This window comes from Takifugu rubripes, chromosome 10, assembly GCF_901000725.2.
Source record: "Takifugu rubripes chromosome 10, fTakRub1.2, whole genome shotgun sequence".
Classification (NCBI taxonomy): domain Eukaryota; kingdom Metazoa; phylum Chordata; class Actinopteri; order Tetraodontiformes; family Tetraodontidae; genus Takifugu; species Takifugu rubripes.
In genome coordinates, this window is record NC_042294.1 from 5,651,031 (window position 1) to 5,676,299 (window position 25,269).

Genomic DNA, 25,269 nt, shown 5'->3' on the forward strand with positions numbered 1-25,269 from the left:
ACTCAAAAGATGAGTGGGAAAAATGTCAGGACTGGCTTAAATTCCAATTCAAGTTAACCTTCATACACGAAAGGAATATTTTTTAGTACACTAATACTGTTAAATAAAATCATTTTAAATGTCTTTTTAGCCATTTGTTATGCTTAATGGATGGACGCTGAAGCAATAGTCATGTGACATTTTACTCAAACGAACTTCCATGTTGGTTTTATCTCTCTCATACCGTTTTGAACAATCAGTAGCCTAAAATTGAAACACTGTATGTAAAACAAAAGAAGGGGGAATGTTGTTATTATCATTATTGTTGTAATTCACGAGGCCTTGGTTCCTTGTTTTTCATTGATCTTTAGCCCTGATATGGTGCTTTGCTTTGATGCATGAGGCCTATTAAATCTAGAATCTAAGCGATCACATCCACCAGTTACCCTCTTCCCCCTGATTACAGATGACCCGACTTCTTAACATTTGCAGCCACCATGAAGCAGCCTGGCTGGTGTGTCTCTGGTCTGGTCAGTGACAGAGGATAGAGGCTGGGGGGTCAACAAGCATAACAGATCAAAGAAAATAACATGGGGAAAGGATATGAGTGCTTTGAGAAGTAATATAGCTCAGATAGCATCTGTTTTCTCTAGCATGCAGGAGGCTTGAGACTAGCTCTGAAAAGGAACAGACAAAAGGAAAAGAGGGAGAGAGAGAGAGAAAGAGCTCTTCATCCAAGGATAAGACCAGGGCTGGTACAAAGGTAACTAATGCAAAGGTCTCACAGCTGTACAGCTTTTATAAGTTTCACACTCATAATCTTCCATTTCTCGCATTCTTCCAGAAGTGTTGCTTTGAGTCTGACTTTGAAAGTTATCAATATCATTAAAGTACTGTGGGTTAATAGGGTAACAAGTATCTCTCAGCTTAGCAAACACTTGGCGTTGCCAGTAAAGAGCACAACAAGATTGTCTATTTTAATTTCTGTGATCTATATATCAAAAGCATTCACAGGACGTGCTCCCAAGAGCCTCCCGAAGCCTGAATAATGTTCTTTCTGATCTCTGGTGCAAGAGGCCATATTGTTATCCAGATTTCACTAGTCCAAAAGTCATTTCATTCACCTTTAATGCTCCTTCTCTCTTCTTCTCCCTAGCCCCTTGTCTGCCTGGTCGGCTTTATTTATTGCCGATCCAGTGGTGTGTTACAAAGTCATTACTCTTGCATATGTATCTTTTGAAATAATCAATAAATAATTATTTTATTATTTAATAGGATGGGGTGGAAGGAAATGGATTTTATTACATAAATCCATCACACGTGATGAATGAAAGCACTTGTAAAGTTGGAAGAGAGAGAGGGCAAAGTGGCTGCTGCACCTGACTGAGCGCTTTCTTCATGCCACACTGGAAATATGGTGTTTTTGTCTCTTTGGGACTGTCAATTGTAGTGCAGCAGGATGGAGAAAATGGACTGTAAATACAAAGAGATTAATTAACCCCTTATATTTACTGCTCAGCCCTGCATCTCTTTTATGTCATGACCCCTCTGTAAGTAGAGGGGTGACAGACCTGGCTGTAAAGGGCCACCGGAGTGCAGATGTCTCATTCCAAATGAGTTATTAACAGATTTTTTTGAATAGATGGAGAAATTGTAGCCAGGCCATTTAGTGTCATAAAGACCAGGTTGGCGAGGCAGTGGGGGCCTCCCAGGGACAGGAGGCAATACCATTACAATCAAATCTGAGATGGAAGAGGGATTGAGCTGTCCATTTGGAATTTTTATATTGTCAGAGGGCCAGGAAGGAAATAATGCCATCCTGAAGTGTATTAACCTCTAGCTGGGGAAAGAGGCCAGAGAGAGGAAGGAAGAGAAGCAAGGCAGAAAGCAGGATTGGAGATTGGACAGCAGGGAAGAAAGTGGAGGCTAAAAGGAGGGAGGGCAGGAATGGGGGGGATGAAGGGTTTGAATTTTCACGCCAGGGGAAGAGGGACAGGAATATGAGATAGCTCAGAGACAAAGCCAGGAAGTAGAGAGAAGAGTAGGGAATAATGCAATATGGATTTAGAGAGGCGAAAAGTATATATGGACACGAGTGCAAAGTGGAGAACGAATGACAAAGAAAGGAAGAAAAAAAGGAAAGAAGCAGGGGGGCTGGGAGACATTAAGGAAGTGATATAAAAGATGCAAAAAGAAAGTATGGTGTTTTAAAAGGTTTATTAGTTTTCAGGTTTGTAATGTTAATTCAGTTTAAAAGCTTTATCATATTACAGCTTATTTTATATATTTTTCAAGGCTAAATTATTTTAGTTATTTGTAGCTTTTAGAAGTTTAGAAATACACTCTTGGTGCCAAAACCTGTACATTGAGGTTCATGACCTCGGTGAAAAGTGAACATGTGTTTTTGGTGACTTTCATTTTTAATAATGAAAATACTTGCTAATTCAGCCCATACTGCTAATACTGCTATCAAGTGCCTATGCTCAAAAAAAAAAGAAAACTGGTGCTCGAGCCTACACCAGCAATTACCAGGTGTTTCCCTGAACATGCAGGTTAAATACATTTCAAGCTAATACAGCCTGGAATCAAGACTAAAAATATAAAGTGTGAGGTTCTTGACAAAATCCTGCTTCCATTTCTTGTGTTGTAACTGTCTAGCTCAGTTTTCACTGTCAATAATAGCAATTTTACAAAAAATTTTAAGAGCAATAAAGCACTATATAGCACAGCATCTGAGGACAATATTCTTTTACAATAGTTATCTTCAAGCTCATTTTATTTCCACATATATATTGCAAGCAAGAAAGAAAGAAAGAAAGAAAGAAAGAAAGAAAGAAAGAAAGAAAGAAAGAAAGAAAGAAAGAGCTTACTAAATAACTAATTAATGAGATACTCAGAAAACATTTGGATCATTTCCCCTCTGGTGCGCGTCGCTACATGGACCAATGGTAGAGGAGTTCAGAGGTCACAGGAAAGCGGAAGTTGCTGGCCACTTTTTACCGCTGCAGCTACACGGGGAGCTTTCGATGAGAGATTACACTTGTCACAGTGTTTTGGGTGCATGTCACTGTGAAGGAAAACACATACGCGTTCGAAATGAAGAAAAGATGAAAACCCCGTGTACAAGAGAAACGTTTTTTCTTGGATTTGCCTCTAAAAAAGGAGGATACGCTAAAGAAACCCGGAAGTGTAGCTTACGGTAATGAGCTTGCTACCGTAGCATTCTTATTAACGTCAGGCGTAAATTCAGGCTTGGCATCAATGTTTTGGGATTTTTTGAGCGTGTGTGTTTTAAATGACGATAGTCGGTACTATTTCCTCTATTATTATCGTGTAATGGTGTGTAAAGTCGCAGTTCAACGTTAGCACCCGGCAGCTAACCTAGCCATTCCTTCAGTCCATTATGTTTTCCATAACCAAATATAACGTTATTAGTATTGACTGCTGAAAGGTCCAAAATTTACGTGTTTATACCTAGGAAGATGTCAATGGTTTTGGTTGTAGTATTGTATAAACCAAGGCTCACGTGTATTGCACTTATGTAAGCACTTGGAGACTTTTGATTTACTATAGTCGTTTTACTATCACAAATAAGTACAGTGTAAATATGAAACCGGCCATTTAGTTTGCCCATCAAGCGATAGTGTCAACGGTGCTAATGCACTTTGTTCGTAGTGCCTTTGTTTGTTTATTCCTGTAAGGTAAGTTAATTAAAGGTCATTATTGCATATTATGTCACATCCGGCTGCATCGCTTAACCGTTAAAACAATCTAATTCTTCTGTGTCAAGCTGCAGGCTACCTTGAAACTCGAGCAAGAGAAGTTTTTGTGAGTACTTTTTAAATCTCTTCATTCTGCTGCAGCTCTCAGAAGCCGCTGATACGATGAGCACCAAATATGGCTTGGCGGGCTACAACAATTCAAGAAAACACATTTCAATCTCCATCCCATCATCCACAGAGGTAATGTCGCCTCACATAAAGTCCGTGGAGGAGCTGAGGGTCCTGGGGATCAACCTGAGCAGCTTTGGTGCCCCCACACAGTTCTTCATCTGTGTGGTTGGAGTCTTCATCTTTTACCTTGTCTACGGTTACCTTCAAGTAAGCGGAAGAAAGTTGCAATAGAAGAAACTGTGATGTTCTCTATGGGCCTGTTTCTATGCATGATGGATGGTGACCCCCCCCCCCCCCCCCCCCCCCCCCCCCCGGTCCATGTTAGCGCTACCTGATTTCTGACCTATTTTCCACAGGAGTTGATATTTTCTGTGGATGGATTCAAGCCTTTTGGCTGGTACCTCACTCTGATCCAGTTTGGTTTCTACTCTCTGTTTGGACTCGTGGAACTTCAGCTCACTCAGGACAAACGCAGAAGGTACATGCAACTTTTCTGATAACATCATTTTTCCTTCACTTTCTCATATTTTTATCAAAATAATTACAGCCACAATAGTAAAGTAACCACATGCATATATATATTTGGCTTTGTTGTTATGAAGTTAGCGAAAACATTGAATACATTGTAGTACGAAGGATTTAACTTTGCAAATCATTTCTTTTTATATTTCTTTGTGTCCCAGGATACCAGGGAAGACCTATATGATAATTGCATTTCTAACAGTGGGCACTATGGGCCTGTCCAATACATCTCTGGGCTACTTAAACTACCCCACACAAGTCATCTTCAAGTGCTGTAAACTTATTCCGGTCATGATTGGAGGAATATTTATACAAGGTTAGTGGATTCCACTAAGTATACATTTGCACAAGTTTTAGATGCAGTTGGCCTGTTGCTTCACTGTTTGGTATGACTTTATCGATGCGTACTGTTCTGTAGCTGTGTGTTTTGCAGATTTAGCTTTAATTTGCCTCTGTGGTTGTATCACTTGTTGACCAGTGCGTAACCATGGACATGAGTGTCTGGGTTTGGATGGAATGCAAATTTCAGAAATTAGGATTCACCTTTTGAGAAACCCAGTTTTGCTACCCAGAAACCTCTTATGCTTGCACCCTTTTTCAGACTGCTGTGACTATCTGCACAGGCGTGTGCAAACCAAGCATGGCAGCTGCAAATCCAGCTTCAGGACATGTCCTATAACCAAAAAGTTAAACATAATTCATTGTTTTGATGGAAAAACATCATCAAAACCTTTTTAATTCAGCCATGAATAGGCTGCACAATGGTGCTTTTTAGCATGAACGTTGTCACCGCTTTAAATAACTCTAATTAGCATAAGTTGCATTGTGATTAACATTTAAAAGTGCCAACCCCACAAGAAGCCACAGCGGTGTAATTCAGGCAGATTTCAGAATTGCTGCACTTCCTGAAACCTGGATGCATATGATATTTATCATGTCAGCAGGGATATGAGTAATCTGGTGCAGAATGAATCATAAATGATCATAACTAGGACGTCGAGTGCATGTAATGCACTCATTGATGAAATTGATTGGTCCTCCGTGATGATGCAAAATTCAAAAAGACGCCGATCTGATCTTGAATGGGACAATCGATGTTTCAGAGAAGTAAAAAGGGCTTTAAAAGTAAACCAAAACATCAACATTTTTATGGCCCCGTTTTGTGGAAGCTGTGGCCAGAGGCAGCATATTTTATGGATGTCCATCCATCTGTCTGACACACACTTGGGGGGGTATTAACTTGCAAAATTTGTTTTGTTTTTTCCCCCCTCCACATTAACACAAATGATGTTTTGAGTCAAATGAGAACTAATCAAGGTTTCAGTCGTCGTGTTCTTACTGACCAAGTCTAACACTCGGAGCAAATTCCTTTAAATGTTGATTAACATTAACCCCCCCAGAGATGAACTGTTCAGACATGAATCAGCTGGCCTGCCAGTGCGTGTGATTCATTTATGATTTGAATGAGCAGTTCCTTTGCAGCGTCATTCATATTTTTAATTTTTATTAGAAGCTCTCTGGGTTGTTTTCACTGAGCTTGAGAGGATTGTTGTTGCACAAATGGACCGATAACTCTGTTGCTGCCCTTCTGCTGTGCATGGACACACACACACACACACACACATGAGGCATTAACACTCTATATACAATAAAAGGCTGAAACTAAATGACGTCTTCATTGAAATGAACAAAAACATTAATGTCCAAACTGCACTCCTGTCCTCCCAGTCCTAGCAAAGCAGCAACTGGCAATGGCTGCTGAAAAAAAAAACCCCAATAACTTCATGTAACAGTTCTTAACTGATATTTATAAAGTATAACTACATCTGAGCAGTCACTCCCTAGAACCTTGCTTTTGAAGTAAAGATCACTTTTCAACAATCCTCTACCTCTGTTTCATCTGCCTGCTTTTGATTGTCAGACCCCAGTTTGTAAACTTCTCAGTTCCTCCCCAGTCTTGACTTGTATCCATCCTTTCATCCTCACTCCTTCGTCCTCGTAGTTCTGTCGTTAACGTCAGAAAGGTTGTATCAGGCTTTTTCTTTTGGCCCCACTCCCATCTTTTTTGGGGATGAGGAGATATAAGGACCACAGGCCCTTAAGGGGCTGAATGGGAAACAGAAATCACTTCGAATGCAAAGAGGAAAGAAAGCGGGATGAAGGGAGGGAGAGAGTGAGTTTGCATCTGATGTGAGGCCTTTCAAAGGCAAGTTGGGGATCAAAGGCTACCATGGCCGACCTGATGCTTCGTCCCCATGTCAACCTCCAGGCATTATCCTTCAGCCTGCTTTTAGAAGCCTTCATCCTGTTGTTGTGTTTTCCCTTTTTCCACACACACATTTAATTTAGTTACTGTATGTACTTTTTTAAGCGCTGAAAAGATCTTTCACATCAAAAACACCATATTATTTTCTTTTAAATAAAAGGTGTTTTTATCTCTATGAAAGTTGTGTACACCTGTGTCAAATGCTAAATGTTTTCCAGCTAAAAACGATCTCAAAGGTAATTTATGTGCGGAGATCATTAGCACCTATAGGCATGGTTTAAAACCAAGCATATCTAGTGCTTCTATGTATGCATATATGCATGAATTCACAGCTGTCATAGCTGTTTACAAAAGTAGCAACTGGGCTAAATTCCCACTGCTGATGACAGAAGGTCTTTCGACCGAAAACAGCACTTGGTGGATGCTAAATTATTCCAGCTAGTCATGTATAAATGTGACCCCCACTAGTTAAATGTGATGATAACTTGCTAAGCTAAACGTGGACGCAGAAGTAAAACTAGTGTGATAAATGTTCCTCTGAAAGGCTATAACGCTTGAAACAAATGACCTGTACCTACCATTGATTGGAGGACATGTTGTCGTGCATCTGAAATGTGCCCACCCACCTATTACTTGTGGAGTTTGGGGAAGTGCGACTATTTAGCAGATTTGGTGTTAACACTTAAGAATTGCACGTGGGTGTCAAGAAGGATTCGGCACATTCAGCAGTCAACAAGTGTTTGTGTTGCAGGTAAACGTTACAATCTGGCCGATGTGTCTGCTGCTCTCTCTATGAGTCTGGGACTCGTCTGGTTCACACTGGCCGACAGCAAAGTTGCCCCCAACTTCAATGTGACAGGTATTTCCTTCAGCAACAGATGACTCATGAGGATTTGGCAAGTGGAACATTGTGTTGTGAACATTGTGACTTGAGTTGATCCTCTGCGTGTGTGTGGCCTTCAGGTGTCCTCCTCATCTCTCTGGCTCTGTGTGCTGATGCTGCCATTGGAAACGTACAGGAAAAAGCCATGAAACTTCATAACGGTTCCAACTCTGAAATGGTGCGTAGTTCAGTTAGCTAAAACCTCTGGTGCTAATTGAGTGTGATTAGTCTGCTTAAAATCTCACAATGAAGGCTTATTTGGATGTGTCTGATGTCATTTCCTGCTCAGGTGTTGTACTCGTACTCCATCGGTTTTGTCTACATACTGACAGGTCTTCTGTGTGTGGGGGGGTTGGGACCAGCAGTAGCATTCTGCTCAGAGGTGAGAACATGCTACAAACATCATATAGAAGATGTGTTTCCTACACATCCAGATATTATTTTGTATTTTTCAGCTGTCTCTAATAATCTGTCTAAAAATTATAATAGAAGTTTTTCTACAGAATTACTATAAATACTATAATATGTTAGACTATATTGTCGGATTATGCTAGAGAATCGAATTAATGATCTAAAGTCTTTGTAGATTTCTCAAAAGAACCAATTCTGTATTTTTAGTTTTGATGTAAACAGTTTGTAAATGCCTATTAACATCTGGTGTCCTTCCCCTGTTCCCCTCAGCATCCTGTGAAGACATACGGTTATGCCTTCTTCTTCTCTCTTACGGGTTATTTTGGCATTTCCTTTGTGCTGGCGTTGATCAAGCTGTTCGGTGCCCTGGTTGCAGTGACAGGTGAGAAATGTCACCAAGGAGTCTTAAATCCACATCATGTACCAAAGTAAAATCACAAAATGCGACGTCCACCCAGAATAACGTCATCAAAACAGCGTCGAGTCTTTTGTCTGAACTCTTGACTTATTTCTTGTGCTGCTTTGCAGTGACCACCGGCAGAAAGGCAATGACCATCGTACTTTCCTTCATGTTCTTTGCAAAACCTTTCACTTTTCAGTAAGTGCCGCCACCTTTTGACTTGGGTCAGCTTATCCCTTGTTTAATCTAGCCTACGTGGACCTCTGCTGGTACTAATAGAACTTGATTTGGCCTCTCTGCCCACTGGTTTTCAAGTCCTATTCAGACCTCGTCTGTTTCCTCATCCTTCCTCACCATGCTTCTCATTTTCTGCTGTGTTATTTCTGCTCTCTCCAACTCTTTCCTCTGTCATGACCTTTGACACGCACACAGTCCACTCAACATCTAAAAAAATGTTGCTTTGGTATTTTTTAACTCCTTGGCCAATTTCCTTCTCCCTCGAGCACATGAAAAAGGTCTCACTGTTGGACTAGTTTGCTGGATATAGATTTTTATATGATCTGACCATTACTAAAACTTTCAGGTAGTTTGTAACCAAGCACCAAGTTAACCATACAGAAAAGAAAAGATCCATCTCCATCCACCTTCTTGACCTGGCAGAGGACGAGAGGCACTGTTGGTTCCCCCAGAACCCCCCCAACCTCCTCATCCCTGAAGTTATTATTCTGTCAAGCTCATTGTTACAACAGGATCATCCAACCCTTTATCTTTCCTCTGTCCTCTATCCTCTACCTACCTTTCTAGTCATGCTGAGGCTGCCCCACCTCCTCTCCTCTCCTCCCCCCTCCCTTCCTCTCCTTTCCTCCCTTCCTCTCTCCTCTCCCCCCACCTACAGTTTCTCCGTCTCAAACCAAATGTATGTTTGTGCCCGTTGCCTTTGTGTTTCAGTCACTAATATGCATCTTTCTTGTCTTACCTTGTGTTTTTATCTGCAGATATATCTGGGGAGGCCTTTTGGTGCTCTTTGGCATCTTCCTGAATGTTTACAGTAAAAACAGAGAGCATATGAAGCTTCCCTCTGTAAAGGACCTCAGAAGCTGGCTACTTACCAGAAAGAAAGTCCAGTTTCTCTCACAAAATGTATAGAAGGTGCCTACAGGGCGATAAAGGAAGTGTTGCGGGGAGCGCATTCAGAGATTAAGTTGGCTACGTCTCCTATGAAATAGACTCTTACTCCTCCTCACTACCGATGAACCAAGGATGGGTTCAAAAATCTGATAATGAAACAGTCCACCGCTGGTGTAGAACTGGAACAAAAACCATTCGAACAGTGAATTTTAATAGTTTTTATAAGTGGGTCAATGACGGTGAAAGAAATCCTTCAGAGCCTCATCAAAGGAAGTCCATCATGGAGAAGAGCAAGGCCTGGAAAGACTAAAGGGAAGCAGCAGCGCAGCTAACCAAATAGCAGATTTGCACTGGAAGTTTCCAAAAAAGAAATGTCGGAGGACGACAAACACATATGTTAATCTGCTAGATAGAAAAAATGAGTGTTTTTGCTCACCCTAAAAGTTAAGAAGACACATCTTGATGGCAAAGACATTTGTATGTGCCAGGAGGAGGGCTCAGAACCTTCTATTACGTCATCATCGTCTTACAAAAAGTGGCTTTTTCCATATTTGACTCCTAATTTATAATGACTGCGTTCTATCTGGTGAATTATGCAGATTCTGTGAACATGTGGGACCACTTTGGGGAATGTGGAGAGATTTGCTCCTGTAACCATTGACACAACAAAACTGCCATAGTTTGCCAACATAATTGGGTAAAAGGCTGATTGGTACCACTTTTTCACATTAAACTGTCATGTTTCTGTTTAAATTCTGTGTTTTGTGTCCGTGTGTGGGTGCTTTTTCCTTTCCCTTGTGCTGAGAAACGAGTTGACATTTTGCCAACTTGTCTGCGTTTATTCATCCAGTTGGCTTAAGGCAATTTTAATTACAAGTCCTAACAAAAGAGCACAGCACCAGGAAAACCAACTGTGCCTGGGCCATCCTTTCATTTGGATCCCAGTCTGTGGGGTTTGTCATTAAATTGATTGCCACTGTTCAGGTTCCTCCTATTGAGAACATGATGAAACTCCCAACTGGCTCCACTGCATTCAGGAACATCGTGCAGAGAGTTTTATCTTTTACATACGGACGTTCCCTTAGTGATGCTGAATGTTACTCGCTCATGTTAAATGCATCACGGAGTGAGCGTCAGCTCACATGATGAGTCTTTTCTTTTTCATTTATTGAATGCATAAATCTTTGCCAAAGTCCAACAATCTGTTGAATTTCATATATAGAATTTCAAGAGCTCTAGTATATTCTCTATCATTCCAAGTTTCACCATAACTCAACCTGTGGGTGTGTGGGTGTGTGTCGGTGCTGTGGTGGGAAAAGACTGAGCTGCCAGCTGAGCAGGAGGTGTTCGGGTTTGCTCCTGATGCTAACAGGCCTTGAAATTCCAGTCTCACTTCCAGGTGGGAACGCAAATGCTGGGCCAATTAGTAATTTGGTATTTCACAAACTTTGGCAGCTCTGCTTTGATGACAAACTGACAAAGATCCGCACTGCTGCAGGGAAGCTTTGGCAGTATAACGTACACAGAGACAAGCGGAAGATTTCCTTCCAAAAGAGCAAAGCACCACACGCTGGCAGCAAGAAAGCAAAGCAGTCAAATGTCTGGGTATCTGGTTGGGTGGCCCTAGATTCTACTTTAAAGTGAAAAACATCTTTCCTCAAGAGCTATTTTCGATGACAAACAGCACCTGGCTGGACTTTGCTTTTTATTTGATTAATGAAGAGCGAAACAGCCCATTAAAGTGCACAGGGTCAGATTGCAGTGTTGTATCATTACTTTGCCATTATACCCTCTGATGCACTGTGTACACTACTGTTGGAAACAACTGCTCTCTTCCAGCTTCCTGAAAGGTTATTACGGGATGGGAAAGCCCAGTTGACCTCATACAAACTACATCATTTGTCTTGTAGCACCAGGAGAATGAGCCTAGCAACTCAGACTGACCTCTGTTAGAAATCAGTGGGGCCTTTTTTTTTTTCTTGTTTATATTTACGCTGTTCAGTGTGAGTTTCTAGAGTTTTAGAGCTTCTCAAGTCAAAGAATGTTGCATTCCTTTAATATTTCTCAGGTACTTTCATTTGAAACAAATTATTTGTAAATATGCCTTTATTGCTCTTAAGATTAATTGCTAATTGACTGTCAGTTGTAATCTTTATAGGCATGAAATTAAATTCAACTAGAAATTATGTGTTTTTTAGGTTAAGAGTTAAAATAAAGGAGGAGGAGCTTGATATCTTTACTGAGGCATGTTACCAGGGGCAACAGAGAGGCTGCAATGCCACCATCTATAGGTTGGAGGTTACTGTTTTGTGTTTTCAGTAGGTTCTGGACATATTTAAAGATTGCAAATATATGCTGCAGCCTATTCAAATCCAGAAATCTGGAATAATCTGCTCCTGATCTGCTCCTTTGTTTTCAGTCTTGTGAAGGCTTCTCTGTTAAACTCTTACTGCACATTCTTTAGCTCAAACATCAGTCTGAAAGAGCTGCCTACCCTTTTCTTTTTGTTCACGTTCTTTTTATGCCGTGGCTCCTCTTCACATCGGCCCCTCCCCACCTCCTACCTATAAGACTCATTACACCCCACCCACAGCCTCAGCAAGGAGCTTTCCTCATATAATATGATGGCCATCTGCTTGGCTGAGCCCCGCTTTCCAAAAGCCCTGCGGCTGGATGTTTATCTGTTGTCCCCTCTCTCAAACTCTTTTAAGAATGCAAAACATATCAGCCATCATCGCCAGCACAATTAGCACAGGTGCTGCTGAGCTGTAAAGTGATCAGAAGAAATGGGAGGAAGCGTAATTGAAGTGGATTAGAGTGGAGAGGTGGGAGGGGATGAAGAAAAGATGAGATAAAAAATCTGGAGGCTTGGACAGCGGCCCTTTTCTGTGCTGCAGTTTAAAATTCACTGTGCTGTGATTAAAACTGCTGCAGAGCGGTGGCGGAAGGCTTTTGCCAAGCAGCTGCTGCCTGTTACACAAGAACTGCAGATACTCTTAATGGCCGACGTTGTCATTGTTGACAGAGACAAATCTCCATGCACTCAACATTTATGCACACGCTGAATGCCGGAAAAACCCGCACAATAGCTGCTCTACAGACAGATGCACGCCATTTTGGCAGCAGGAGCAGGTCCCAAAATATTCCACAGAAGTCACTCATGAAGAGAAATTCTTAATAATAAATATCCAGCCAATAATGAATGTGCTGCTGGCTGCAGTTGTCTGGAGGGCATAATATCTAATTTCCTCCCAATGTTTCATATCCCGACTCCTGCATGTCGACACAGTCCATCATTACACCCCAATGCTGGTTCCTATCACTTTTATTTATTTTTCAAATCAATATATAAATCAAAGCCTAGACAGATGAGTTCCAATAAATTACAGAGTACCGGACAAATGCAGAATGTTAACTGTGTACCAGGAGCGCAGATTCCCGTGGGTGCTGCCTGGTCTGTGCTGTGTGAAGGATGAAAATCTACTTAACGCCACATTAAAGCACATCTAACTTGACTATCACTCAGCTCTCTCCCCAGTAGCAGTGTGTCATCTATATTAACCTTTTGGTCTGTACAGCTTTTATTTTGTTGGTATTTTAAAAACCTGCACATGAGTGGAGATGAAACAGCAGTAGTTTAGACTTGCAGGTCTCCATTTCCCACGATGTTCAGCAGGTTTGACTAAAAGGGGAAAGAAAGAACAGAATGGAGAACCTGCTGAAATAAGTCTGACGTATACATGAAATAGGTGGAGCAAGTACACTTTGGGACTCTTGGAGATGACTTGGCAGGTGTGAACTTTGAATTGGTACTTGGATGACGCATGAGAAAAGGCAGAGAAGAGAGTCCTTTAGAGGAGTTGCTGCTTATTAATCATTGCTTAGTTCGACAGGAGATTCATGCAGTAAATCTTCAGAACATAAAGGCTCGCTCAGCCAAGCAAAGATGCAGATGAGGACATGCTGAATTAAGGGTCAAAGGTCATATATAAGCAACTTTTGATCGATATGTTCGGTTACACTTGTAATCAACACGTGCAGATGAAGGTCAGAGTGAGTGTGTTGTCCTCAGCAGGTGTTCTGAGTGGTTTGGTGGTTCTGAAACTGTCCTGGTACCTCTCCTGCTAATGACCCACTTTCCAGTTTCTCCCAGTCCAATCCAGTCCCCCACAGACTGATCTACTGGCACCTCAAGTGCACACACACATGACTGTACACACACACAGCTACACACCTGAGTGCTAACAGTGTGGAATATGCTGCCATCGGGCCCTGTAACATATGCGTGTGTGTATATGTGTGGCAGCAGCAAATGGGGGGGGCATTCCCATTGAGCTGTAGGAGTGGGAAAAAAGGAAAGCCCCACTCACGACACAGGAGAAGAAAAGACACCCACTCTTCACCACAAGACGCCGACAATCATCCTGTCCTTCATAAACAAACAATGTTTCTGGACCTGAACGAATCCATGAATCCACCGTGACATCATCAGCAGTGTATCACGTGCACACACGGCTCATCTCGTGCATTTCGAGACCGATGTATCGTTTAATCCACGTGAGGAGGCCAGAGAGTCCAGAGAAAACGCACATCCACACAATGAGAATATGGAATCTTCACCAGCTGCGACTCAAAGCCAGAACATTCCTGCTGCGTGTGCACGAACGCAACATCTGTGCTGCGGCATCGTGGACGATTCTGCTCTTTAGGGAACCTTCATGCAGCCTCAGCACTCTGAATGAGAAGCTAATGCTCAAAGACCCTTTGGAAGAGCACCAGCTTGACATTGAGTAGTGACAGGACGCAAAAACCCATGAGGGACGAGCTCCGTAAACTTGGGATCAAAGCACGATGCTTTGTTTTCAGTCCACATGCTGTGGACTGCGTGTAACAATAACCACTCATTTTAGACTCCACACAATGAGAAAATGAGCTTCGTGATGAATTTACTGTTTGAAACTTTCACTTGCAGCCTCTTTTGAAAACCACAGCATCATTTGAGGATGAGAGCAAAGCAGACGGCACTTGGACCAAAATGGAGAATACAGAGACGGAATAATCCAGTTGTCTTCTGTGCCCAGCGCAAAGCAATTTAACGCATCAGTGGCAGCTGCCTATTAATTTTCTGTAGAAAGATTGGGGGGGCTGGGAGCACTGTTTAGGGGGACAACACTGCCTCATCATGTATCACATCCCAGCTAAACACGAGGATGCAAAGAAATGCATAAATGTGTCCTCGCGAAAAAAAGTAGAAGTATGATAGTTTTTAGTGAGCCTTTGTTTCATTGTTAGGGGTTGCATCAGAGCAAGGTGCATACATATATATGTATCTATCTGTGTTCATGTGTGTGTGCGTGTGTGTGTGCAGAGAGGTCCATATGTGGTTTGTGTCCTGAGGGTTTTGCATCAATAATAACCCCCTTCCCCCCTTCAGTGGAACTCCCAGGCTGCTTTAATTAGGTACATATTTACTGACCCCTCTCGTCTTTCCAATACAACTAAAGAGGGGCGTGGCAGCACTGATCCAAACAACACCTCTTTAACTACGGGGGGGACGGTGGAACAGTAAATCCAGGTGTATTTGGACAGGAGCCACTATCGGTCCCACACCACCAATATAGTGGCAACAAGCATCAAGAAATATACGATCTTCAAGGTGGCGAAGCTGCTCCACATTTCACCGTGTCATGTTGGTTGAATTTCACCCTGCGGGTTGAACCATCACTCCCTTGTCAGGGGCAGCGCACTTAAAAAAGAATCATATGGGCTGAAAGTTTTAAATATTTGCCTACAAACGCATTCGGTGTAAGTGTGACACGTCAATTGCTCACAGTGCTCGGTGGGAAAGAGTCCCAGTTACTCTACCCCCCCCCCCCTTGCCCCCACCCCCTCTCCCCCCCTCCACCTGTCTCGGAGAAGAAGTCTTTTATCTGATGCATGCTTTTTCATTATCACTATGGCTCATCATTACTCTCCACTTATGATAGTCTGGGGGGCATCCGAGACAGTTCACACACACACACACACACACACACACACTCAATCTCTCACACGCACACACACACACACATACACACACACACACTCGCTCCTTTCTTTTTGGGGGGGAGAAAAAATGTGCCCCACAGACATAATGTCTGTGTTTTCCTGCAATTAATTAATGGGAGCCCAGCTAGTTAGCAGTAGGCAGCACTTGTTTGACTGCGGCCATTGAGAGAGGGCGAAGAGGTTGGAGCCAGCAGCTCGCTTCAGTAGCTGCAGGCTTTTATTTGTGCGCCGCTGGATTTGGACTATTTTTAACAAAATCCCTTTATGGATAGATAAATCTGATTTTATGCAAGAAGAGTCTCCTGGGTTTCAATTAACTGGGGGTCACGCTGCAGATCTATTACAAAAAAGAGAGAGGGATGGGACAGAGGAAGGAGAGAAAGGAAAAGGAAGGAGGGAGAAAAGCCTTTAATTAATACAGCCTAATTAAACTGCTGAAAGTATGATCAGCAATGCTTTTTCTCGGGTGTGTGTGTGTATATGTGTCTGTGTGTGTGTTTGCACATGTGTGTGTATTTGTATGTACTGTGTGTGTGGGGGGGGGGGGGGGGTGCGTGCATGTTTTACGCTACAGTACAACCTCTAACCCTCATCCTTATAGACTGTCATCTCTGTTTCTAAGGAGCTCTAAGTGGCACCAACAAGGTCCAACAAGGGCTCTTTCCCCCTTTCTCTCTCTCTCTCTCTCACACACACACACACACAAACTGTAAGCATGTATCTGCTCTGAGAAATGACTTAATGTGATCTATTAACACTCTTCTGTCAGGAAGAGCAGCAGGAGGGTCTAGTTAGAGAAAAATGATCTAAATGGATTTCTATTCTGTGTTGGTTAAGGAAGTCCGTGGTAGCACTGCAACGAGAGGAAGGAAGGTGAATGGCGGCAGAATGCTGCGAGAGGAACGAGAAGTCAGGGATACAAGGATAAAAAAAAGGCTCTAATAAGTCTGGCTGCTTCGTGCCCACAGTCCAAATTATGAAAAACAGAGGGAATCCTAACAGAACATGGTGGACTGGACTTGACTGAACTTAAGCCTAACTCAGCCATGTGAAAACCCCCGTGAGGAAGAAAGAGAAACAGCTTTTGTTTGAGTACTTCACCCTTTCTACTAATGAATGGCTCCACATCCTGCTAGGACTGATGGGGAATAGAAGCCAGCAGTCATGACCCTGGGTCAGTCTTTGAACACTTGTTATGAATCTGCACGTTATAGCCCTGAGTGCAAGTCTGCAAAGAAATGACCAATTAGACACTTTCATTTTCTTCATGCATTGGTCAACCAGACAAATTCATCGTTTGTGGCTGTTTCGGAGGCTTATCTGTAGCTCATCCTTTCAAGGGTGGCACTTAATGGGATGGTTCACTCGCTCCATTCATATTCACTCATGATTCACTCCCCAACAGGAAGAAGTGGATGAAGTTTCTCAATCTACAAAACACTGCTGATGTTCCAGAGAACAGAACTTCAACTAAATGTAATCCTGCTGTTAAAAAATAAATAGCTTAAATGGATACTTCAGATTTTGTTATTGGTCACTTTAATTAGGATGACATTTTTCTTAATATTAAAATTCCTATTTTACTATACTACCAACTGCTAAGTGAAGTGTCATGCCCTGTGCAGTGGATTTTTGTCCCATAATGCATTTCTCATGGTGTGCACGTCTTTGCGGTTCTTGCGCTCCTGCTGACTTCTAAAACTGCTGGACAAGAAAAACAAGACAAAACAGTTTCCACCCAAGTACTGTTCCAATTCTTGGAAGGCAAACTGTGTGGCCTTGGGACGGCTGATATCCCACAATGCATTTCACCTAGGCCAGTGACAGGAGCATCAATGGCCGAAAGGACAGCGTGCGCTTCAACGTACAGGCATCTACTTCTGAACTCTATAAAAAGTCTCAGGTATTGAGTGTTGACAAATACCTATTGACCCTAATCATTAAGAATATAGCAGTGCCTTATATGGATGGATGGATGGATGGATGGATGGATGGATGGATGGATGGATGGATGGATGGATGGATGGAGATGGATGGATGGATGGATGGATGGATGGATGGATGGATGGATGGATGGATGGATGGATGGATGGATGATGGATGGACACTAAATATTGAGGGAGGAGGCTGTGTCAACACAACATCCAAGCTAGTTGCACTCTTAATCTGCAGTCTGCCCACAAGCCTTTAGCTTGTTTCAGCTAATGTCACCTAATGGGCCAGTGTAATGAACAAACAGCCTCCTGCCTCCAAAGATCTACACACATCCTCCACACACGGCGCGACAGCACACCGTCGTCTTAGATTTGGACTTTTTGTCTTCCAACGAGGTTCCTGCTGCAACTTGGTGTCTCGGGGATAGTCGCAATGCTGTAATTAAAGGACAGAAGGAGGAGGATGTTCCGTGGATGTAGTGTCCTCATTAGTAGAGCTTCCACCCTGAGGTGGTGTAGAGCAATGAACACGTAATGAGACGCATGTTGAAATGAAATCAAGGAGCTGATATGGCCATCCACTCAGTCTGTGCCGCATTTTATAAATAGAGGGGTACAATAAATACTTCATCTGTTATGGGGTTTATAACAGATATTGGAAATGCAATTTGTACAATTTTATTTTGTGAAAAACTTTCCCATGATGCACCATCTTTATATATTTTAATCAGTGTTTTTCCGCATCTGACTTGAGTGATAATTTGACTTTTGTCTACTGCTACATTAATATGTAAAAATCCAGCCAGCCCAACAGACACCGTGGGGGCTCACCTGCCCTCTGGCTAAAGACCATATGCATATGTGTGCACAAAACTGTCTCACAGCAAGCTTCTCACTACGAGTACGGAACAGGTGATCTCGCTTAATCATTTCAGAGGTCAGCACAAAGTGAGGGGAGGTGATAATTGCTGTGCTGAGCAGTAAAAACTTGGACTGAAGGATTGGAAAAAGAGACGGATAGGGAGGAGGAGAGATGAGAAGAAAGACTTTTGGAGGTAGAAATGGACTACAAGTGTGCTTATGTGAGGATGCTATAGAGGACAGATTGAGAGGCAGCACAAGGACAAACATCAACGCTGATGATAGCAAAACATATGTCATGTGTGAAAAAGCTTTTCAAAAAAATCATTCATTTAAATTTCACCTGTTTTTCCAATGTTTTTCCCCTGAAATAATCTTTATTAAAAAAGAAGAAGAAGAAGAATCCAAGCTTTGGTGGTTGAGTGGAGTCTTTCCAGTCATTTGTTCATACTGCTCCACCACAAATTTAGAGAGTTCATGTTGGCTGCAGCCAAGGTCGGAAGGAAAGAGGATGAGTCCACCTCTGTGTCACTCCCACACTCTTTTTTCCACTCCTACATTTCACTTTTGAATAAAACATGAAGGAGCAGAAACAGGAGCTCAGGAGCTGCTGTGCATGTTGGGTTCCCTCTGTGCTCTGGCTCAGTGATACTTGTGCCATATAGTGAGGTGTGTAGCCTGCGGACACACACGAGTGATTCCAGACAGGAAGCAAAACAAAGCTCTTCCGATGTGAGGTGAAAAGAGGCACCGTCGCAACTTCCTGTGTGTCAATCTCAGTTTGGGGATGCTGAGACACAGTTCAGTCACATCGCAGTGTTACAGAGGAACACCAGGAGACGGTTTTCATCGAGTTGCCCTAGAATCCCTGACGCCCAGGACAGGGAACTGGACAAGGACACATTAGTCCCACAGATGAAGCTGAGACACAGCTGAAGAAAGAGAGAGACAAAGTTATCCAGTATCAGCCCAGAGCAGGGACATGTGTCTCCCCTGTAGCACCGACGGCCATTTTATGAGAAAATACTCAACTCATATATTTTTAGGATGAGAAAACCATCTGCCCCCATTCGCAGACTGAGACAAACTGTAATACCATCCTTCACGTCTTAACCGCTGTCCTGTAGATATTGGTGGTTGAATTGGGCTTCTTCCAAGTATTCCTCAGTCTTGTGTTGCACCATTGCCCGTTCGTGGGAACAGTGGCATCAGCGGCTTCGTCACAGTAACGCATCAAGGGCAGACGCCCACATCAGGCAGCACAAGCTTCAACCTGGCTGGATCCAATAAGGTCAACACAACACAGAGTTTAGTAGCACCGAGGGGAAAACTATGGTTATGTAGGACAAAAGTGAGTGTGAGGGGACAACGGCTCCAGGACTGCTCACTCACCTATTTCTAATTATGGATATGTCTTTGGCAACAATGGCGGGACACACAAGGTCATGAAAAGAGGACAAAGATGTCTTCATTTGTGGAAGGGATGAAAACAAACAAAGGTGGGAAGGAAGGTGGGTTTTGGAAGTCGCTCATTTATTACTGGTCGGTCAAAAACTACAGGATTAAAGGTGAGCAGCATCTTTTTGGTCAGGAAATGTCAGGAATAGGATAGTGAGAGAAAATGGGTTCTCACGCAACCTATCGTGGCTCAAGAGGAAAATGGAAATGGGTTCACTTATGTCGTCCTGAATTTAGTCATTTGCGTGACTGTGTGCAGATTCAGACCCGCTTGGCTAATCAATGCTCTATTACAAAGCTTCTCCATGTTGGCACTTTGAATGGCTTCAATTTACAGCGTGGTCAAACACCACTGAGAAAGCCAGGGCTCAACTGTGTCCCATTTGTCTGCCGAGCTGATGAGATAGGCTTGTGGATTTGAAACAATCACAAGCCATGGGTTTTATTTATTTTATTATTCTCTCACTGGTCCGTTGCACCTGGCAACAACCATTTTGTCAGTCAGTTGCAATCATGTGAGGAACACTTCCTATTGCTCAACGCCAGAATCCAATTTGCCTTTCGAATGAGAAAAGTGTTTTCATATGTAGGTGTAGACCTTTGAATATGACACTGCTGCATTAATGCAGACACAGAGGCTCATTGGCAACTTGTTCCACCCATGCTACATGTATATGTATATGTATGTGTGTATATATATATATATATATATATGCGACAATGAAGCAAAGCTCTCGCAATGCAATCACAAAAGCCGAGTTGTTGGATTTTGTCGTCATCTGTGTATAATGGATCCTAGGGAGAAAGAACAGGTCAAATGGGGGCTGAATGGAGACTAATTCAAGGTTCGGCTTCACTCAATCTATGCTCAACTGGCCATCGGCTACAATGCATTGCTGTGCATTTTTTTAATTGCATTTAACAAATAGAAACCCTTCATTATTAACCCATTCTGGACATATAAATGGTTGTGTATTGTCAACACAATTGCTTTAGAGGACTAGTAGGAAATGTCAAAAGCACAGATTGAATATGAACTCTGTGTGTGTGTGTGTGTGTGTGTGTGTGTGTGTGTGTGTGTGTGTGTGTGTGTGTGTGTGTGTGTGTGTGTGTGTGTGTGTGTGTGTCTACCAGTGGGACTGCAATGCAATGGCTCCATATTCACGTTTGTCCTTGGCCACCTCACAGCACCAGAGGAGGATGGTCCCACTGTAATTATTCCATATAGTTTTCCAGCAGAAACATACTTTCTCAACAATGAATGGAGCTCCTCACACAGGTGATCTCCAAAGTTACTAAAGTTGTTTGACAGCTAACATAAAAGCTGAACAGGCAGATACCAACACGTGTACACTTGTTTTGAGGGGCGCCAGTCCAGTAATTAAAATTAGGCTCATCTGCAGTCACAGACAAGAAGGTTTAATTTCTTTATCAGCATCACAAAATATGTTTCAAAAATCATCAGCATGTAAGATGTAATTAGAGCCTTTGATGTAATTATTTCTATGAAACACTCATAGCATTTCTTTCATTTTGGGTCATTTCACCCCAGCACACGCAGAGCACGCGCACACACACACACACACACACACACACATCATCCTCATCATCAAAGAGTGACACTGCAGCAACTCTCCTTTGGTCTCAAGCCTGAAAGTCAATTGGTGGCAGATATTAAAACAGAAGAAGAGAAGATCAAAATGGGGAAAGTAGCAGCAAGGCTGGAGGCTTAAAGCCTCGATGTGTTTTCCCTCTTTCTACCTCTCACTCTTCCCCTCTCATCTGACGCCACATGAAGCCCGGCACAGGTAACTGCACTTTTTAATGATGGCATTTGCCTAATGCCTCCTCATGCCTGTCAGCTTATCTCATATTATCCCTCATCTTCCCTGCCTTACAGTATCCCCCGCGCACCTTCACTGTGACGCACCAAAGAACCTCGCCTGAAACATCGCTGCAGCGAACCGTTAAGGAGCATCCTCCAGACTAATTGGTGTGAGACACTATCTAAAAGATGAGGAGGAAACAACAACAAGCAACAACAAAAACAGCAGCGAAGAGGTCGTTGATGGGCATACCTTTCATCCTTTCATTCCCCAACCTTCTGTTTCTGCTGATCCAGGAGGTTCCACCAGGGTGTAAATTGGGAGACGGGAAGGGGGGAAATGTGTTGAGCCATAAATTGGCAGCTTAAGTTCAAGCTCTGTCTGTGGCTTTGTCTTTGCATTCTGTTTCCACATGTTAATTTCCTGTGTCCTAACTTTTCTTCTCTGATGACATCCAAGTCTTCTTCACCACATCTTCTTCCTTTAATCCCGATTAATGTTGTCTCATGTCAGCATTCAACTTGACAACAGCCAGGTAGGGTTTTTTTTCAGAAGAGCTTGATAATTGGTGATGGGATCATTTTTAAAGCAGATTCTAAAGGCACATACCCATAAAAAAACCTGTCCAAATATTGCCATGCAAGCATGTTTAATGCAACATTGGCATTATTTAGGTGCAACAACACAATAAAGTATTAGCAATGGCAGCTCGTAGATGCACTAAATATTAGCCAACTAACTTTCCCAAAGTGGCGTTCTCTCTTCTCCAATAAATTCCGACACATTTTTGTAATTTTACCTATTTCATTTCTTAAAACAATTGTTTGCTTGTGATTGTGTTTTTGTTACTGATTTGTAAGGTGACCTGAGAGTCGCCTTATTGAATAAAATGGATTAACCATTATGTTATTTGGGATTAACCCCTTTCACAACTTTTCAAAGGGCTCAGGATTTACTAAGAGAGGTTTTCCAGCTTAACAGGAAGAATTTTGAGTGAAACTGTCTTGTGACCTCCTGTTCCATAGGTGTCTTTGTTATTGACAAATGTGAGACCTTGGCATCATATCACAGAGCATCTTTACAACCGCAAACAAAACCTTTGACTATTTTGTATTTTTAATGGAGCGGGTGACAAATGGAACCTGTTCATAAGATGTTGTAGCTGCTTATTTTGTGGCATCATAAGATTCTGGAGGAACTGACAAATATGCATTCAGAACTTTGGTTTCAGCGACATCATTCCAGCATCTCAGCCACAGACACACATTTCATCTACGTTCGCATGCGCAAACACACGTCTGCAGCACGCAGATCCTAACGGACGCTTTTATGACAGGCTGGGTGACAAGACGTTTACCGGATGAATAGTTTCATAGCCGCTGGCCAGCGAGGGGAGCAGATAGGCCATAAACAGGATTGAAGTTCAAATGTAATAATGCGGCCTGGAAAAGAGCAAGGGTCTGGAGTCAGGGCAAACCCAGAGGTAACACAGAGGTGACGGGCTCGCCTGGAGACTGACTGAAGCCATAATAAGACTTTCTGTTTGGATGAATGGAAGTGAGAGAAAAGAGATGTTTGAGAAAGAGAATAAGGAATGATGGTGCACTTCCCAAATGATTCATGCTGATTTAGTTGGATTTGCCATTTTACTGTACTGAGATCACAATAGAGTTTCAGCATATAAAGGAAAGGTCGTCCTTCGGAACTGATGAGGCGACAGTGTTGGCGTGTGGGTGTGATCCCAGCAGGCCCACATCAAGAACAGACCAGCGCCTTTGTTACGGGTGGTTACACAGCCATAAAGCTGATGGCACTGGCAGGGAGAAGGTTAACAAGGATCCTACACCAAGGCCATTTTCAGGTTATTTTGTATGCATACTGCTGTATCCTATTGACCATTTTTATGAAGTGAGTGTCGCCTGGCTGCTGCTTCTGGGCCATGCATTTAATGGTGGATGGATACTTGAAAAGATTACAGATACAGTGAAACTAGATGAGGTGCTACAATAAACAGCACGATGGTGAGCAACAATATCGTCCCTGGCCTGTAGCTGCTTTATACAGCTGTCCAGTTTCAAAATATTCCAAATCACTGCTCTATTCACCTTACATCAATTAATTATTTGCTTTTCAGCAAATTAACTCCAATCAGTGCCACAGAAGACATGGATGAGACCCAGCTCACACATGTTATTAAATGTCCTCCCAATCATACCCTGGTTAGTAGAGTCCACTGGATCATTTGTCAAGTCAATGAACTTACTAAGTGCTTGTAAAATGGCATCATACGCCTGATCAGCTGGATGTGGACAATTAGACTGGCACTAAGGGAGATCCTTGATTAGCAGTTAGCTCTGGGAGAATGCTGTTCATTCATGCAAGACTGCACAGCACCCCTTCACTATAAAGAGTCAGCAGCAGATAAAACTACATGCAGTACATGCCATGTATTTCCTTTAGTCTTTTCCTTTTAGCTCATAGCAATGTGTAAAGCTTTATTCTCTTCATCTCACAGCAATCATGCACAATTACAAAAATATGCCTGACTCATGCTAATCTGGGATCTAACGAAATGTCTAAATAAATTATGACCCAGATATTAAGCTTTTATTATTATACATGACATCATCCCACCTACTCTCATCTGTAGGCTTGGTGTGTTAGCAGGTCTGTGCTCATCTGTGAGCAGGTTTGTGCTCATAACAGAGGACCCAGACAATATCAGCATTCTTGACTTGACTAAGATGCCATGATAGCAAGAGTAGTTAGGGTACACCGACACATCTAAGTGATCAGCCTTTCATCCATTAGGTACCTTAAGCATCCATCCTTTCAGTGAGAGAGTATGTTGAAGCACCACACAGGTGTTCAGACCCAATGTTGTTTCACCACTCCATTAATGTATTGACGATTTGGTTCTAAATAAAAAAAAATCTGTAATTTTCTCTCATGCAACTGCTACTAGAAGAAGTGAATATTTCGAACGACTCTCAGTTATGGTAATATTGTTGCTCCTTCTGCTCCGATGGCTCAGTCCATAGCACAAAGTGACTCATTAAGGGGATTATTTTACTTCATCATATAGGAGGTGTTTGATCAGTGCCAACATCCACCTCATTCAACATAACATCAGATAATTTCCACATTAAAGGTTCATATAAATTATTGTTTTTGTCCTGATTCAGTTTCTTTGGTTTGTTTTTCCTGCCTGTGGGTTTTCTGTTCTTGCCCTTTTCCCCAGGTGGGCGGGGCTAACTTCCTTCCTGCCACCTGACTCACCTGCTGCAGCTTTAAAGAGCAGCTCGTTTCCTCCCCCTATCGCCAGATTGTTGCAAATTCCTCTGTGGTAACACTTACCTGCCTTTCCAGTCATTACACTTTCGTTACCTTTTTAAAAAATCAACGTTTGAATAGTCCAGTTGTCAGCGTTCTTTGTCCAAATTCACAGTTTTGGTGATTAGTCACTGCCGAGTTGACCAAAGAACTATTATCCAGAAAGCTGTCGTTGGCCCGTTGATATGAGCATAAAGATCAACGAACTGCAATTAATCACATCAGCCCAATATATACAATCATATTGCGACATCACTTCAATTTTCCAAATTATTTTCTTAATATTCACTGATTTAAAAGGTCTAAATATATAAGCAGGTATCCACT

At 42.4% G+C, this 25,269-nt stretch overlaps 1 protein-coding gene and 2 long non-coding RNA genes across 6 annotated transcripts; all 3 read left to right on the forward strand.

Annotated features, from left to right (window-relative positions):
• Positions 1-434: 434 nt before the first annotated feature.
• Positions 435-1,205, forward strand: LOC115251343 (uncharacterized). The gene is made up of 3 exons (XR_003889899.1): positions 435-509; positions 633-742; positions 1,136-1,205. It is a non-coding gene; the product is annotated as an uncharacterized lncRNA (long non-coding RNA).
• A 1,724-nt stretch (positions 1,206-2,929) lies between these two features.
• Positions 2,930-11,637, forward strand: slc35b3 (solute carrier family 35 member B3). 4 transcript variants are annotated; one of them, XM_011607852.2, is made up of 11 exons: positions 2,930-3,178; positions 3,770-3,807; positions 3,940-4,079; positions 4,229-4,350; positions 4,556-4,710; positions 7,412-7,519; positions 7,624-7,721; positions 7,833-7,925; positions 8,225-8,336; positions 8,483-8,552; positions 9,350-11,637. In XM_011607852.2, the coding sequence occupies exons 3-11, from the start codon at positions 3,945-3,947 to the stop codon at positions 9,498-9,500; spliced, it is 1,044 nt and encodes a 347-aa protein (XP_011606154.1). In that variant the 5' UTR covers positions 2,930-3,178; positions 3,770-3,807; positions 3,940-3,944; the 3' UTR covers positions 9,501-11,637. The 4 variants fall into 4 exon arrangements, with proteins under 4 accessions (XP_011606154.1, XP_011606157.1, XP_003967955.1 ...); XM_011607855.2 differs by having other exon boundaries at positions 3,776-3,807; XM_011607854.2 differs by lacking the exon at positions 2,930-3,178 and adding an exon at positions 3,190-3,680.
• Positions 11,638-21,480: 9,843 nt separating this feature from the next.
• LOC115251309 (uncharacterized) lies at positions 21,481-21,983 on the forward strand. The gene is made up of 2 exons (XR_003889878.1): positions 21,481-21,591; positions 21,684-21,983. It is a non-coding gene; the product is annotated as an uncharacterized lncRNA (long non-coding RNA).
• The last annotated feature ends 3,286 nt before the right edge of the window (positions 21,984-25,269 follow it).